The 17,939-nt window shown below is 52.2% G+C and overlaps 1 protein-coding gene across 3 annotated transcripts in view; it reads right to left on the bottom strand.

The window, feature by feature from the left end:
• MROH1 (maestro heat like repeat family member 1) overlaps positions 1-17,939 on the bottom strand; it is a 111,027-nt gene that overhangs the window by 69,751 nt on the left and 23,337 nt on the right. For all 3 annotated transcript variants that reach the window (XM_074943658.1, XM_074943657.1, XM_074943659.1), the window contains exons 6-12: positions 16,031-16,129; positions 10,932-11,083; positions 10,052-10,192; positions 8,833-8,925; positions 3,600-3,678; positions 1,527-1,640; positions 344-417 (exon numbers count right to left, since the gene is read on the bottom strand). In XM_074943658.1, coding sequence (XP_074799759.1) covers positions 344-417; positions 1,527-1,640; positions 3,600-3,678; positions 8,833-8,925; positions 10,052-10,192; positions 10,932-11,083; positions 16,031-16,129 — 752 coding nt within the window. The remainder of the gene's footprint in view (positions 1-343; positions 418-1,526; positions 1,641-3,599; positions 3,679-8,832; positions 8,926-10,051; positions 10,193-10,931; positions 11,084-16,030; positions 16,130-17,939) is intronic.

The following is a 17,939-nucleotide window of genomic DNA, read 5'->3' as shown; positions in this document are numbered from 1 at the left end:
CACAAGGATCACAACAGCTGGTCATGAGAGAGGCTTATTGTAATGCTTAGTCTTAAAAGAGGAACCCACTGAAGAGGTCAGCATGGGAGTCATGAGTGCTCAGAGGAGGGAGCTGAAGGAGAGAGAGAAGGTGACCTCAGAGGACCAAGGAGGCATGTTCTAGGCATAGGGGCTAGTATGAGAAGAGGGGCAGAGCTACATGGAACCCCCAGGTGAGCTGAGCTGTGCTGGTACAGCATGGGGCACCTGCAGAGTGCCCTGAAGGGGAGCCAAGTCCCAGAAAAGCCTAATTCACCACATGACCAGCTGGGAGTTAAGGACAGACGAGGGAGTTTCCAGTTACCTTATTACTGTTGTCCTGCAGAGGAAGTTTCATAGAAGAAAGAATAAAGGACTTTTTAATCTCCATCTGAGAGGCTGGAAGAGAGAACAAAGGCTCAGCAACTCATCCCTACCCAGACTGACAGGACCACAGGGCCTGGCCCCAGAGAGCATCCAGCACTGACCACCCTCCCTGGCCAGATGTGTGCTTCTCTCTTTTCCCCTCTTGGAAGGGCCATTGAGTGGGAAAGATGCTTGTTTTCCACCTAACAAGCAACTGGATACAAAGCCATGCTGCAGTCTCCATGCAGGTTCTTCACACTGAGCAGGAGTGGAATTCAGAGGCCAAGAGGGTTGGGGCAGCATTGTGCCAGCAGAAAGTCCAAGCGAACATTTAGCAACTCCACCCAGACTAGCCAACAGTTACACGCCTTGGCTTTGGGAAGGGAACGGCTCTACTCCAAGAGGCATGGATGAGGCCAGAGCAGGCTTGCCATCCGGCACCAGGAGAACATTCCCATGTGGTGGAAGTGGAGATCACCCATTAGTAAACACAGCAATAAAGGGTTGAGTTGGCCTGAGGCATTTTGGCTACTAAGGGAAAGGCTTTGTGTAGCCGATTACCCTAGGCCAGGTCTGCTCAGAGGAAGCATCTGGATTACTCACAAGCTGCCCACCTGCCTGGGGGCTCCCAGGCCTAAGGATCCCTGGCTCCCTCCACCCCCCAAGAAAGAAAGAGCACTATTTCCTCAGTGTTGTCTGCCCACAATGGGCTGGGAGCAAGGAACAGAGCTTAAATCCCAAGCCACATCCTGCAGGGTGGCCCCAAGGTTCCTGCTTTGCGATGCTCTACAGCGGGTAACAGTGGTGTGCATACAAAATATCACAATTTTGGCATAAGGGCTTGTCTGGGGCACAAGGCTGTGAAGGGTGTTTGTCCAAGAGATGTGCTAGGAAGTTCTCTGGCCTGCACTATACAGAGAGCCGGACTAGATGATCACATGGTCTCCTCTTGCCCCAGAGGGACATGACCAAGAAGTCAGGGACTGTCTGCCAGAATGAGGTCAGTCCTCTGAAATCCCAGCCCCCAGGTCTAGCTACCCAAGCACATGGCCTAGCACCAAGCAGGAATTCCCACCTGGGCGCTGGCACCCTGCATGGATACAACAGGGCCGCTGGAGGGAGCTGATCCTTTTGGTACTTACGGGCACAGTTGATGATTTGCCTCATGATGATCAGCGTCCCCGCACGTATTCTCTCGTTGTGGTTCTCCAGCTTTGGGAGTAGGAAGCCAAGCAAGCGATCAGGAAATGTACAGGCTGCAGAAGAACAAGGCCACCATTATGGACAATCTTAGCTCAGGAGCAGCCAGCAGAAAGACCTCAGGCCAAACGTGGCGGGCAGTCACCTTAGTCTGACAGGCCTGCAGCCCAGAGACTACAGGTCCCAGGAAGCAATGCTGCCTCTTGGCATGAGCAAGGGGTATTCTCCTCAATTTGGTGCGCTGCATGCTGGGACAGGCCCCTCCGCAACTGAAGGCTGTGGCTTTGCAGTTTGTATTTCAAAAGCCATTAGTACACCCTCTATTTCCGCTATCTTGGCTCACATGGCCAATACTCCAGTGGAAGCTATCTGCTGATCTGTGTGATGCCTCTGCAGTATTTTCAGCATGTCTCCCCCTCTGGTTATGCATCTTAGCGACCTTTGCTGAACATTCAGCAGAGTTGTCCACAAGTGGACATGCACATCCTCTTCTTCCCAAACCACCAAGCCAGCCGGTGGTTTAGAACCCGGGACCGTGCAGGAGGAGGTCAGGTTACACCTTCCAACATCTAACGCCTTGCATTTATCACGGATGCATTGGCTGATTTCAGGCTCAGTCCCAGGAGACCCAGCTGAAGCAAGGTGCACTGGCACAAGTCAAACACGTCACATAAGAAAAGAGGAATCAGAACTACTCTAGACATCTCAGAACTAGTGTTGCTACTTTGCATAAAACCAGTTGAAAGTGCGGCTCAGCTGTCAGGCTTTCAAGCACAAGGGCTAACGACAGAGGGAAGTCATCTGACAGTGACTAGGCAGATGTCTGGCAGGATCCTAATCAAACTACTGCTGCTTTAGTGGCAATTCCACAAGCTTCCTTTAAAGTATGAATCATTCTAAAGGGAAGCTTGCCAGAGCTGGGGGCTACAGGACTCAGTCCATAAAGGCTCCCACGTACAGGAGGCAGGGCTACAAGCAGTGCTAGAAATCACACCAGGGCTCTGTTTTATGCAGGACTCTAGTAGCCAGAGACATAATTCAACTAGCTCAGTCCTTCCACAGAGCTTTCATCCAGAGGCTAGCAGACAACCTGTGTGCTACACATCAGAGTGGAGTTCTGCTCTGAGGGGCTCCCTGGAATCCTGCCACCTAGTCTGGCTGCTGCCATCTGCTGCTTTAAGCAAAAAGAGGGTAAAGCAAAACCGTCGGGGTACATAAGAAGCCAGTCTCTGTCCCCGTTATCCCTTCCAGCGTACCCGGCTACGCTAGAGGGCTAACTGGCATGTGCTGCATTACTAGCCTCTGTCTGTCTGAAGAGGCAGAAGCATCGGACTACTCTGCTAAATGGCCCTTAGGAAGGGGAGCAGTGAAACCAGATGCCTTCGGAGAGCAACGAAATCGCCACGAGGTTGGAATCCTCAGCATCCCTGAGACAGCCACACCAGCAAGCTTTCCTACTCGAGCCAAGTCAGTCCAAGGCCAAGTTTTAGATGGCCAGATCTCAGCAAACACCTCAGTTAAGCAAGTGGTGCCCTGTAATCTGCCTGCTTTTGGCACAGTCTCCACACGGGACGTGAGCAATTGCTTTCACCAAGCCTGACGCCAGGGGGGACAGTTGAAACAAGAATCTGGTCAGTCTGTCTGTCTGTCTGTCCCATTTCCCCATTCCCCCCCCCCCGCCCGAACTGAAGTCGGCCAAACCCAACTGGACACCCAGACAAGGCGAGAAACTGGTTTTCTGCCTTCCCCCTGATGCAGCCAGATCTCAGGTAGAGCTCAAGCCTTCCTGAACGTGCCAGGAGACTGGCTCAGAGGGGGTCAGGAAAACCCCTTTCCCACAAATGCTGAACACTGACCACGAGAGTTTGCAGTTATTATCAGCATTTCCACAGGGAGGCAGAGAATCTCCGCAGATTTCAAACCCGCACACAATGCCGTAGACAGGCAGGAGGTAAGTCACAGCAAGAGTCCATAGGGGACTCGGCCTTCACCCCTCAGCCCCCTGCAGCCCTTACCAAGGACAGTGAAGCATCGAAGGACCTCGTTGTGGTTCTTTAAACTCAGGGGGACAGAGGACTCCACTGGGGCACAAATCTGTTGGGGGAAAAGAGTCAAATCAATGAGAGCTGGGCAGCACCTGGCATTAAGCCCCATACCAAACCTTTTCAGCTTGAGCTACATTTGCAGGCACCGAATCCACACTCGCAGCTGGACACGGCCAATGGAAGAGCCCAGCATTTCGCAGTCCTGGAATCCATGCCATATGCTGCATGTGATGCTCCCAGAGCACTTTAAACATTTGATCATTGCGAAGTAGCCTGGAGAAGCTGCGTGCACCTGCTAGCAAAGACCTTAGCACTCTTCAGTCATTCAGTGCTAGCAGAGAGCATAGGTTCCACAGACAAGGCTCATTCGACAAGCTGCGGGGGGGTGGAAAGCGGTGAGCAGTGGCCTTGGCATATGGGATCAGCTAGCTTGTGGGTTTGGTTTTTTGGAGCTGCTACACGTTTCCATTTCATGTGCAGTTTAACATGATCAGAGCACAATCTATTTCCTTTGCAAGTCATTGCAGACGCCCTTCTTTTAAATACTAAAAATTGCTCTTTGCAGACTGCTCTAATATGCAGTTTATCTGGGGACCCCCTCCCTATCTGCTCCCTCTCCAGCTTGCAGACAGGACATATTTCTTACTGGCATCCGAAGCAAGCTGCTCATTGTCTGTACTTGTGCCAGAAAGTTCCTGGCTGTTCAGGTCTTTTTGGCTAATACTACTGCATAACTGTATTGGTTAAAATCAGTGACTCCACTCTCCACTTCTGATCCTGAGAACAAGCTCTTGTGAGCAGCCATGCTGGGTCAGACCAATGGTCTGTCTAACCCAGTATCCGGTCTTCCAGCAGTGGCTGGTGCCAGGTGCCCCAGAGGGAATGAACAGAGCAGGTAAGCAAGTGATCCCTCCCCTGTCGTCCACTCCCAGCTTCTGGCAAACAGAGGCTGGACACTCAGACCACGTGTTATACCCCTGCCCATCCTGGCTAACAGCCATTGATAGAACTAGGTAAGTTCCTGGAGGACAGGTCCTTTTTTTAAACCCAGTTATAGTTTTGACCTTCACAATATCCCCAGACTTCCACAGCTTGACTGTGCGTTGTGTGAAGAAATACTTTATTTTGTTTTAAACCTGCTGTCTATTAATTTCATTGGGTGACCCCTAGTTCTTGTGTTATGAGAAGGAGTAAATACTTCCTTACTCACTATAGACCTCGATCATATCCCCCCTTGCTCGTCTCTTTTCCAAGCTGAAAAGTCCCAGGCTTATTAATCTCTTCATACAGCAGCTGTTCCATACCCCTAATCATTTGTTGCCCTTCTCTGTCCCTTTTCCAATTCCAATAGATCTTTTTTGAGATGGGGCGACCACATTGGCACGCAGTATTCAAGCTGTGGGCGTACCATGGATTTAGAGAGGCAATAGGATATTTTCAGTCCGGTTCTCTAGCCCTTTCCTGAGGATTCCCAACACTCTGTTCGTTTTTTGGCTGCTGCTGCACAGTGAGAGGGTGTTTTCAGAGAACTCTCCACACAGACTCAGATCTCTTTCCTGAGTCACAGCAGCTAATTCAGACCCCATCATTGTCTATGTACAGGTGTACCTAGAGTACTATTTCATTAGCACACAGTCTGCACAGGGTTGGCAGCCATTACCTTATAGTCTTATTTTGTCTTTGTGTAAAAAACAAACTTTTTAAACACAGTTCTCACCACCTTCAGTTCCTCTGCCATAGCCACAGGCCTGCTGGCTGACTAAGGCACTTAAAAACACCAGTTTTACCAGACGTGTGCGTTTATCAGTGTGATGGGCTCTCTTATCAGAAACTCCAGCCGGGAGAGCGGGGAGCGAGGAGCCTGGGCAAAGCAGTAGTGGAGGAAGGGCACTGAAGAGCACACGTCAATGCCTTGCATATTGCCCATCCCCCAGCCATGTGGAGCCCAGGGCTCCTGATCTTCCGGGCCCCAAAGGGAAACAATTAAATATTAGCTTAAAAATACATTAACGTGATTTAAAAGGGTGCCACCCTATAGACGGAGGCCATCTGATCAAGGGGGATCAACTCCCTCCCCCATGTATGGTTTGGCGTATGGAGTCAGCAGCCACAGGCTGGCCCAGCTGAGCCCAGGCCAGGCTGAAGAGGAATGTGGGGTTATCCCTCAGCTCCTGTAGATTCAGGCACCCATAGCCAGAAGTGGGCTGGGGAACAGGTCATCCCAGCAGTGCCTAATCCTTAAAGTGGGCCTTCCCCAAGTGTTGTACCACAAACAAATCACAAGTCAGCCCCCAGACATCCTGGGGGGCCACACAGGAAGGCTGAGTGCACTCCCTCTGACAACTGAGCAGAAGCAGCTCTAGGGATTCACCGAAGTTTCTGCTTTTGACCCAGTGACCAGGCCTGGAGTTAGAGTAAGTCTGTGCAAGCGGCTGGATTCAACCCGAGAATCGCAGTTCTTTTCCAGGCGAGTCGCCCGCCTTCACAGAGCTGAGCCATACATGTACTTCCCCGCACTACAATGGCATTACCCCACTGGAGACCAGCGGTTCTGTCAATCCACTCAACAGCACTAGAGTGGTTTGCTCGAGTAGAAAAGCAATTCGAACAAAGGGCTGTCTGCACTTTGCACATGGTTATTCCTGCAGAGCCCCCTCCATTAGGGCAGCACGAACTCTCCTCCAGCTGGTTCGGAGAGAATCACTGGACCCAGACTTCTCTAGAGCACCTGGCTCCACTCCACAGCCATCGCTTGTCCTTCAGGAGTTCGGAAGCACCTCCCACCCGGCTCATTTCAAGCAGTTCTCTCCAGGCCACATCATTTAGCTCTCGGGCAGAGTCTCCAGAGAGAGTGAAAGAGGGTCTGTGCTTTTAGATAGGACCACGACACGTGGGGACAGCATCAGACAGAACTCTTACAGTCCAAGCACCAGACAGGGTTAGGGCATGGTGACCAAGTGCAGCCCAGGACCATTTACTTAGTGCCAATGTCCAGATTGGAAGTCCCTGCCTCAGGGGCAGAGCTTGGAGCTAGATGCTGAAGGAGGGATGCACAGCAATGGAAGAGGGTTTAGTGCTTTTTTCCCTAAAGTTATAAACACTTGGTGCCATGAGCAACCTCGGCGTTAACAGAGTACCTGCTCATAGGGACAGATTGTTAGCACAGATCAGGGCCTGCTCCTAGCACCGGATTCAAGAGAAGGTTTGGCTGCATGCCAAGGCATGCGCAGTCCATGGGCTAACACTCCCCGTGGGAGAGCTGGACACTGATTGACTCTAGGTTATGCAGCCTGAGCGCAGCAGAAGCAGCCCAAGAGCACCCTCTCCAGCTAGGGCAGGGGTGGACAAACTTTTTGGCCTGAGGGCCACATCTGGGTGGGGAAATTGTATGGAGAGCCATGAATGTAGGGCTGGGGCCTGGGTGCAGGAGCGTGGGGTGTGGCGGGGGCTGGGGGCTCAAGAGTGAGCTCAGGGCAGGGGGTTAGGGTGCAGGCTCCAGCCCAGCACCACTTACCTGGAGTGGCTCTGGGGTGGCAGTGGCGTGCAGCAGGGCTAAGGCAGGCTCCCTGCCTGCCCTGGCCCCGCACCACTCCCGGAAATGGTCAGCATGTCCGGCAGTGGCTCCTGAGGGTGGGGCGGGAGAGGCTGCTCTCGCCTGTGGGTAACACCCCAGAAGCTCCCATTGGCTGTGGTTCCCCCTTCCTGGAGAATGAGAACTGAGTGGGGGCGGTGCCTGCAGGCGAGGGCAGCGCAGGGAGCCCTCTGCCTCCCCCTGCGGCCGCAGGGACATGGTGCCGGCCGGTTCCGGGAGCAGCGGGGGGACAGGGCAGGCAGGTAGCCGGTCTTAGCCCTGTGGCGCCACAAGGCTTTCAATCTGGCCCATGGGATTGCCAGCCCCAACAGGCTGGATCCAGCCTACAGGCCATAGTTTGCCCTCCCCTGTGCTAAGGGCTTGGAGGGCAGGGAGCATTTGGAGAGATTAGATACTAGAGGGCATTAAAAAGCTCATTTAGGAGCCTGCAATAGAAAACTGGTTGTTGGTGGGGAAGCACTTGGACTCTTCAACCAAGTCCATGAGAGCTGTCCAAGAGGTGGGCAGTCTGGACATCCCAGGCAATTCAAACCTACCCCGCGGTGCATCCAACAAGGAACACTCCCAGCCAGTTACAGACCTCCACCACAGGCAGCCAGCAACCTCCCACCTTTCAGACCTCAAAACAAATGCACCACTTCCCCACCTTCCAAGGTCCGGCACCCCACCCAGAAAGATCCCAAAGACACCACACACGCAAGATGGAGCCAACAGTCCTGCCCTACCAGGATGAAGGTGAAACCTCAGTTTCTCAGTAGCCTATACAGGAACCATGGACAACTGGTGCTTAACAATTACAGGATTAATCTAAAGGTTGATGCCAGAACACCACTGTAGGGCTCCCATGTGAATAATATGCTCCATGATACGCCGATCTAGCTCCCTGGATTGTTAGCAGTACTTGGTGTTGCTTGCTCCTAGTTTTCAACCTTTCAAGGGTTTGTTTTTTCTCCACATTTGTTTGAGGATTCTGCCTTTACTGCTTCACTGAGAGGGGTGTGACCCTTGTTCAAGACAGCTAGAGCAGAAGAGCCATCAGCTTCTGATCCTGCTAGCAAGGGACTGGCTTCTCCTCTCCCCTGCCAGGGTCAGGCCATCTGAGAAGGAGCTCTCTGCTAGCAGGAGCACCTCAGGGCAGCAGGAGGCACCAAGCCAACTCTCTCTCTAGCAGAGAGACATGCTCTATGTTCCTCAGCAGCTCACCCTTACCTGTGCTGGTAGCTGCAGCTGCTCCTTCCAAATACATCCCGCCCCTTCTGGGACATGCACAGGCTGGCCAGCCTGGCCCCTGCCCTCAAAACAGAAATATGGTCTCCACTTAAATGGAGACATTTCTCCTTCCTCATTCCAAACTGGAGCCTGGGGCTTTCTAGACTGGGAAGTTCCTTCTGCAAGATGGGGAAGAGTTTAGGTAGGAGGCCCCTAACACACCCAGTTCTTGGCTTGATGCAGGTGGCTGTAATGCTTGGATGGGAACTCCAGCCCCAGGCTCTGGATCCCGTGTGCCATTTCCTGAGACCCCTTTCAGGAAGTTCTTATGAATGTCGGGTCTCACCAGCACCCAGCCCCAGAATAGGCCTCCCAGCCCTGCTGACCCATCTCAATCCTTACCTGGGGATGCAGGTTGCTCAGAAGGGCATCAAGCTGCGTGTCCAGAGTGCGGCTGCCAACGTTGACAGAAGCCTCAAGAATCTGGCACAAGCTCTGCTCAGAAAGAGACATTGCAATGCTGCGATTAGCACTAGGAAAAGGAACGGCCACTCCACTGGAAATGGAAGGGCAAAGACTTGGTGATCAGGAAGCAGAAAGACTCCGTGACAGGGATCCGAACATAGGAGACACTATCCCAGTGCACACTAAGCTAAGGGGACGGGGCTGTAAAGCAGTCACCTCCAAGTGGGAGCATAATCCAGCTGCTGTGGGTAAAGCACCGAGGAGGTTTCTGGAACTCACCCATCTCCCGCCATTCTCCTGCTGCAGCCAGCCACAGAGCAGCACCTCCGCATACTGGCTGCTGCAGCCAGCCATGTAGGTCAGCAGACTTCGAACCTAGCCATTATTTCTCTGCTAACAGCACTCTGTCTTAGGGGGCTCTACTGGAAGGCCTCCCCTTACAGGCAGTGGGAGCCAAGAAGCAGAGCAAGAGGAATCCAAGACAGAAGGAAATACAGTGGTCCCAGCACCAGAGTAGGGCATGGGGTGGAGGGAGTGGTAGAGAGATCATCAGCCTGCCAGGCCATCTGGAGGGGACTCCCAGCCCACCAGAGAGGTTGCTATACTCTGGCTCAGTAGCAGTAAGTTTGCCCCTCCCCGACAAAGAGAGGCACATGGTAGCACTAGCCTGGTCCCTGCCAATGGCAGGTTCAGCCTTTGCGGAAGAGGTATCAGAACCTGCCAATGCCACACTGGCTAGCCTCAGTGGTGCCATCCCTGGTGTAATTCCAGCCAAGCCAGAGCGTTTAGAGAAGGCAGGATTTGTCACCGTGCCGCACCGCATGGGTCTGGGCACATGACCCGGCCTGTGGTATGAAGAGGAGCCTTCGAATGCTCCTTTGCTGCCAAAGCCTGGATCTCAGTCTGACTGCGCCGGGCAGGCGAGAAGACCGAGCAGGGAAAGAAGCGACAGGACTGTGGATCCTCGAGGGGCACCCGGCTTGTACGGAGCATGTGCACACACATGGGGAGCCTATCTTACAGGCAGTCTGCGCTCCTGTCCCACCCCCACTCGCTGGGAGCACCCTATTCAATGCTCCATGGATTACAGGTAGCTGTGGGGACACCCAGGAGGGTGCCCCTCCGTCTCGCGGGAGCAGCGCGCGGAGCAGTTTACCTTGGTCACATAGAAAGCCTCTGTATGCTTCTTGTAGAGTGCGAGAATTCCCGGGACCAATTTTGGGAGCTGCTCCTCGAGCTTTTCGCTGGGCAGCAGGTGACTCATGGGCCCAAGAGCCTTCACGACAGCGAGTCTCAGCTGCAGGGACAGAAACCACCGGCAAGAGTCACAGGCTTCCCAGCCAGCCCGAGCCCTGTATGCTGGGTCATGCTGCTAGACTGGCTCCAACACTGCCCCCACAGCAACACGACGGTCAGAGGGGTTGGTTTGTGCCCCGCTGGTGCCAGGAGGAGGTCTCAGGCTAACCACCATGCAGACCGAGCCTGCTCCAAAGACCCACTGAAAGGTGCAGTGGCAGTGTACGTTTGCCCACAGTGCTCCACCAACCCAAGGGCAAGGGGAGCTGGGTCTCACCATGCATTCAAAGGAGCCACTGGCATCAGGTGCTGAGAGAGAGCGTGGATGGCATAGCCAGGCCACCTTCCGTCACTCCCAAATCCAGCTAGGTGGAGCACGCCCAGCTTCTTCATGGATGGGATTTGGAAGTTTCCACCTCTCCCTTAGACTCAGCTGACACCCTGATGGTAGCAAGGGGTGCACACACAAGACTCTCCCACTCCAAGCTGCATAACTTCGGGACGGAGTGCCAACTACAGCTGTCCCAGAGGGCAAACACTAGCATGGCATTAGAGAGCAAGACAGGTGCTTCTTCAGCCACCAGACTAGAGTCTTTAGGGTGGGATGGTGGAGAAAGGCAGACTCCCCTGCGTGAGCTGTGGGAGGCCCAGTCCAATAGGGGAGATGTAGGGGGAAGGTAGAAACCCACTGCCACACCCAAGCCTCACAAGCTATGGCACTACCAATGGCACAGCCGCACCTTGGCCTCCCGGCTCTGCAGCCAGGCGTTGAAGAGCACATCATAGGCACTGAAGATCTCATTGGAGAAGGTGTCTTTCCTTACAGTGGGGTCAGGCGCTTTATCCAAGTTCGCCAGGTATTCCTGGATGCTCTCACTGAAATGCTGCAGAGCTACAAGACAGACACAGGTTTACTTACATTTAGATGCTACACACCCAGGGTTAAAGTTAACGGTAGGCTTTCGACTGAGGTCTGAGATGCTGCTGTTTGAGCAACACCCAGCATCCTGGTGCAGGAACAATCCCACTTTAACACCCCAGACCTCCAGCACTGAAGGTGCAGCCCGCAGGAGAGGTCTGCGGCTGTCACAGGTTGACAAGATCCTTTTACTGGCCTACTCCTGTGCTCTAAGGCCTGTATTTAAGCCCTTTAGTCCCCATTTTGGTGCAACGGCTCCTGACAACAGCCATTTAGAGGCCGAAGCGGGGCCGATGTCTCGACTTAGTCCATTTGGAAAGCAAAGAGGAGACCTGGTGTTCAGGCTCAGTGCAGAACCCAACCCAGAGGGTTCCCCTGGAGGGTGGATCCTCCTCATCTTTGTATCAGGCTTTGACTAATCAATAGATCTGACCAGTAGGTGTCTGGTAAAGTTTCCTAATCAAATACACAAGGGGTGGGCAGGAAGCATTGTGCAGAGAAGAGAGGTGAGAACACGCACAAGGCAGGTGACAGCGTGGGAGAAGCACACCTGGGTCTAGGATGGGAAGGAGAACAGGGGAAAGACAGGAAGGAAAAGAGGGGTTTTGTTTTTAAACATTAAATTAACCACGCTAGCCAGACTGACTGGCTACTACAGTAGCCGTGGCCCCCAACCTCCTTCTTCCTTTGAGATGCAGTGACCAGGCTGGCACAGGTTCTCACCCAGCTGATTTGTTTGCTCCTTGGGCCAGCCATGTAGTTTTCTCAAGTCCCACCTTGCTATTGTCAGGAAAAATCAGGACTTTTCAGGTAAGCACAGAGAAGGGCCTAGACCCTTCATGTGGGATTTCCAGGAGCGCGTCTCCAGTGTGGGATGCAGGGCTACCCTTCCCACACCTCACTTTGGGTGCCCGTATTTAGTGTCCCCTCCAGCTTCCCCTGGGCCCTGCAGCAGAGGAGACTTCTGCCAAATGGGAGCCATTCAGGCATTTTAATCAGTGCCAATGTGAAGAGTTTGGTGAATTTTGAGGGCTTGCACTTGCTGCCTTCATATCCTTTTACGCGCCCAAAACCAACACGAACATCCCAAATTCATCATTTGAGTTAAAGGAAGAACATGCTTCCCACCCTGGGGCACGCTGCTGCCAGAGTCCCTGTAACACAGCTGAGGCCCTGGCACACTGAAGCCCAGGAAGATTGATCTGCACTTACCTGAAAGTTTCCTTTCTTACAGTACTAAGGTCCACAGAGCCAGCTTGCCCTGGCACACAGGGTACGTCTACACTGTCCACTCAGCGCAGACTGACTGATTTGAGCCCAACCCCCCCTTCCATCCACTCACAAGTCTGTCCGACTCAGGTCAGCAAGCGCACAGGACCAGAGTCCTGGGACCCTGCTGCGGAGAGGGTCAGAGCCAGAGTCTCACTGTGACCCTTGGCCAAGCCCTGTCATACTGCAGCTCAAGCCACAGACCAAGTCAGAAGGGCTGCACAGTGCAGCACGGATGCAGAAGCACGGCTGGGAGACCCTGGTCCAACAATCATAAGCGCAGGTTTACAATGCAGTGCGGACGCTCAAGTGCAGGCTTGGGAACTTCAAGTCCACAAGCCAGAGACCCGGGTTTTCAGTGCAGCGCTGACACACCCAGAGGAGAGATGGAAACGGACATGCAAAGACAAGGTCTGGTTCACTAGGGGAAGTGATGCCCAGTCTCTGCCATGGAGAAACAGCTGAGCTTTTTCTGGGATTCAGGAAAAGGGAATATGAAGGATCCTGGCTGTGGGAGGGGTCTCAGCTGGAGGGACCAGGTAAGGATAGAGCATTCATGGGCTGCCAGGTCTTGTTCCGCCCCGAGCTGCATGCAGGGGTCTGCAGCCACTGTAACAGCTCCATGGGCTTTAGCAGGATGAAGATAGGAAGATGCATCTACAGCTGCCTGGGCTCTGTTCCCTGCGGCCTCCTTCCCATCACTACTCACTAGGCAATTGGCAGGGAGGCGACCCATAACCAGCTACCCCTGGACATTAGCAATCCCAAATCTCTTCACATTAGTCACCTGACCTTTGGTTCCCAGTTGTTTAGCTTTTAGCTCCATTGCTAGGCATCAGAAGGTGTGCTGGGCCTTCCAGCCCTGACCCAGGGCAAAGCCATCTCTCCCATGCTGCCCCTCTCCATAAATATCCGAAACGCTACCTTGCCCTCGATGGCTACAAAAACCGTGACAAGGGTTAAGCCTCTGGTGCACAGAGGCTTCTGCAATGCCATGCTGGCCAGTACTGTCTCCTTCGATCCAGGCCGAGATGGGAGTACCTCTGGTGTCTTACCCTGCCACTGTTTGCTCTTTGGGGCAAGGGCCATTTCTCTTCTGTTTGTACAGCACCTAGCACCCTGGAGTCCTCAGCCCTGACGAAGGTGCTATGGTAGAGTACATACCATGAATCATGTAGTCCCACTAAGTCAATGGGGCAAGCACAGGCTTCAAGTCAAGCACCTTCCTAAGTGCTTTGCTGGACCAGGCGAGAGCCCGCAGCCCCTGGCAGACCTCAGCACCTTGTGTATGACAAAGGCCGTGTTCTCCGAGGAATGAACACAGGACTGGGGATCAAGAATGCCCAAGGGGTGCTCCATGCCTTGATGCCAACTCACCAACCTTTGCCCAGTCACTGCCCCGGGTGCTGCAGCTGCCCTGAGGAAACAGGGGGAGACTGAATGACCTTTTGCAAAGAGGGGGAGCGTTAATGATTTGTAAGACACTGAAGATATTTAGCACTAAGTGCTACATGGCAGCACTAGACAAGAGAGCATTATACTGGAAAGACAAGCCACCTGCATTATAACCAACTTCTTCCTGGTGGACTCAGTGGTGACTAGCCAGGAACTGTGACCTTGCAATTCTATCGACAGCACTGACTCAAGCACCAAATCGCTGGCTGAGTGAGGCACAAGAGGGATATTTAAATGAGCTTCACTCACAACTTCAAATATTTTTCCTCCTCACAGCAGCTTTACTCTAACTCGTTGGGAAATCTGCAAGGATGCATGAAAGCTGTTTGGCAATTTCCATTATGCTTCAAACTGTTCAGTGCATCAGCATTCACTTTCAGTGAGTCCACTGGACTGCGTTAGTCAGCACCGGAGAGAGATTTTGATTACTGCATTCTAGCAAACTCAGAGTCTCTCCATATCACTTTGTTATTCCAGCAACAAGAGCTAGTTTCCAAGACTAGCTGTGCTGCAGAGCGTGGACACAAATCTCTCCCCTGCAGCTTGAGGGCCATTCAAAGGTTCTGCCTGAATCCATATGTTCCCAATGCAGAGCTGCCCCAGCACTGAGGCCCCTGCGCTCACACATCAGCGAGTGGGGATGCTGCGGTGGCCAAAGAGGCTGCTCGCCCAGCAGAGTTGAGAGCAAAGCTGCTGCATCTGGCAAAGCCTTTGAGAGTAGATCAGTGCTCACACAAACCCGCCCTTCTCTTTTCAGCTGGCTGATGAAGGAAGCCACAAGTCTGAAGCATCCTCTACTGGGATATTTGAGACTACAGTTTCACCTCCAGGTTCCTGTGATGACTACAGGACTCTGTCTTGGGCCGTAAGACAGTAACACAATAGCCCAGAAAAGCCTAATGGGGCAGGTGGTTACAAAGCGACTGAACAAAGATGCAGACGTAACCCACCAGCCAGACACACCAAGAACCACATCGAACTTGACCCAATGTGCAAGATTGCCAACAGAACGCAGGCCCAAAGCCTGCTCTCAGCTCTGTGGGCAGCTCCAGCTGGCGTCAAAAGGAAGACCCAGCATCGGCGTCAGCTACAGCCCACAAGCACGAAAAGCTCAGCTCATCTGTTGGCCAGACCCAGACGCTCTGACCCCCCCACCCCACCCCTGCTGTAGGCTCATGTTTTCCACTCTGGCCCCCCCACTTCACATGAAGTGTCACTGAGCGGAGGCTGTTGGCGAACTCCCAGGGATGTTCAATTCTATACATCTTCAGTAAATTTCACTCTGAGGCAAAAACGTCACTGAAAGCCAAGAACACTTGGTCTCCTGCCTCTGAAAGCAGTTTTGAGACCAGTGAGCTCACAGTACAAGCCCCCCCACTCCCGGAAGCTTATAGTTAATAAAGCTCTTTGGGGCAGGACTCAAGTTTTCTGAAGTACTTTGCCCATTTTAGGTGCAGAGATAATCGGCAGAAAGGAAGAGCCGGGAAACCCCGGCCCAGTGATTACTTTGTTCAGAACTGTGACTAGGTAAAGGCATAAGTTTAGTTCACCTCCTTGAGGGATGGGGAGAAACAGGAGGGTTCCTAGGCCTGTTGGAAGTAGATTTGGGGGAGAAGATGCAGCAATGGTGCTGCCACAATTTTGAGACTAGAACTGATCCGTCAAGCTTTCATTCAAGTTTTCTCACCTCAGTTGGCAAAAGGGGACATTCCTCACCCCCTACAAAGAGCCATTTTAGTCCTGTGCGGCTTGCCCCCCCAAAATTAGTCACCCCTCCACCTCTCACATCCTTGCCCAACACATCTCCACGCTGCCCTCAGCTAGGAGAGAGTTCAGACTCCTTGTCCACTGCTCTCAGACCACATCCCAAACCAAAGATCCCACTGCTTCCTCCTCACCCATTTTATAGGGCACTGAGCAGGCAAGAGGGCGGAACGGACCTGGGTTAGATTCAAGCCAGTGCCCTAGAAATGAAAGGCTCAGTATCCTACCCCCGAGGCAGCCATCTCCCAAAGCCAAGGTCATTTAAAATACTGCAGTTCTGCTCTGAAACAACCTTCCCAGCCTTCGGGCTGAGTCTTTCCTTCATAGGATGAAGTAAGTTCCTTTATAGTGAAAGCTAAGGGAGATACAGCTCCCAAAGACAACCCTTCAGAAGCCATCACAGCCTCAGTAAAAAGGAACAAGCCACCTTACCATAGCAAAACACAGACTTCATGTGGTCCTGTTTGGCCATTCCCAGCATTGGCAGCATGGTCCCAAGGATGGAATTTAAGAAAGGCACCATCCCAAACACTGCAAGGGAAGAAGAGAGAAAGTTACAGTGGAGCAAGGTGAGTTGAGGCCGGGATCCTGTGGAAGAAGAATATGCAACCATGTAGTTGGAGACAGCCTGAGAACGCATATGTGGAGCTGATCAAATGAAGGTTGAGCAAGCAACTCGCTTTGGCATCTAACATTGGAGCCCCCGACTCTGCAGCCTTGACAATCTAATGGGGTTTGCGTGCTTGTTCTGAAGCACAAAAAGGGCAATTTGGTGATAAAAAGGAAGCTGCTGCTTTCAAGAGCTCAGGTACAGAGCCTACAACCCCAGAGTTATAAATGGAATTTCAGCAGCTAGCAGCCCCTCAAGTGCCTGGAGTTGTATCAGTTTAGACTGCCCCCAAGATGCAGGCTTCTGACCAGCCAAGAGCCACTTACTGCCAGACATTTCGTTAGCCAGCAGATCAATTTGGAAAACAGCAGATAGGCAGGGGCTTTGGAATCTGTGTAGCCCAACAGCAGGCTTGGTTTTAGTGAGGCTTTCAACACAGTCCTATGGGACATGCCCATAAAAAGTTAGGGAACTGGGTTGAGATTAGATTACTAGAATGGTGGCTCTCAACCTTCCCAGACCACTGTGCCCCTTTCAGGAGGCTGATTTGTCTTGCCTACCCCAAGTTCCTGCAGAATCAAACGTACAAAAGCATCACAACACACTAGCACTGAACAATGGCGGACTCTCTCTCCTTTTTACCACTAATTATAAAATAAAATCAACTGGAATACAAATATCGCACTTACATTTCAGTGTATAGTCTATAGCGCAATATAAACAAGTCATTGTCTATGAAATTTGAGTTTGTCCTGACTTCGCTAGTGCTTTTTATGTAGCCTGTTGTAAAACTAGGCAAACATCTAGACGAGTTGATGTATCCCCTGGGAGACCTCTGCATACCCCCAGATCCATTGTACCAGAAGATAAGAACATAACTGCCATACCTGGTCAGTCCAATGGTCCATCTAGCCCAGTATCCTGTCTTCTGACAGTGGCCAATGCCAGGTGCCCCAGAACAGAACAGGGAATCAAGTGATCCATCCCATTGCCCATTCCCAGCTTCTGGCAAACAGAGGCTAGGGACACTTCAGTGAAATAATCTCAGTGCTTCTACCAGTAGGGTGGGGGCAGTGTGAACAGCCATGCCAAAAAGCGCAGAGGTTCTTTAGTGTAAGTTCATGTTCTTTGCAAACTCTTCAGTTGGCACCTTGATTAAATGATTCTGACAAACCGTGTCCCTAGCCTCTATCCCTGCCCATCCTGGCTAATAGCCATTGATGGACCTATCCTCCAGGAACTTATCTAGTTCTTTTTTCTAACCCTGTTAGTCTTGGCCTTCACAACATCCTTTGGCAAGGCGTTCCACAGGTTAACTGTGTTGTGTGGAAAAAAAATACCTCAGGGAGGTTTAAAAACCAAACAAAAGGAAGCATTTTTTTCTACACAATGCATAGTCAACCTGTGGAACTCCTTGCCAGAGGATATTGTGAAGGCCAAGACTAACAGCATTCAAAAAAAGAACTAGATAAGTTCCTGCAGGATAGCTCCATCAGTGGTTATCAGTCAAGATGGGCAAGATGTGTGAACAATTGGTTCAAAGCTCAAGCTCAAAGAGTAGTTATCAGTGGCTCACTGTCAGACTAGGAGGGCATATCTAATGGGTCCTGAACACACCCTGTGGGACCAGTACTACTCAATATTTCCGTTAATGACTTGGATTATAAGTGTACTCTCCACTCCATTAAGTTTTTGAATTATACAAGCTGGGAGGGTTGCAAGCACTTTGGA

The sequence above is a fragment of the Natator depressus genome, chromosome 2 (assembly GCF_965152275.1).
Source record: "Natator depressus isolate rNatDep1 chromosome 2, rNatDep2.hap1, whole genome shotgun sequence".
NCBI lineage: Eukaryota > Metazoa > Chordata > Testudines > Cheloniidae > Natator > Natator depressus.
Note: the sequence above shows the minus strand (reverse complement) of the source record. Positions and strands in the feature narration are given on the sequence as shown.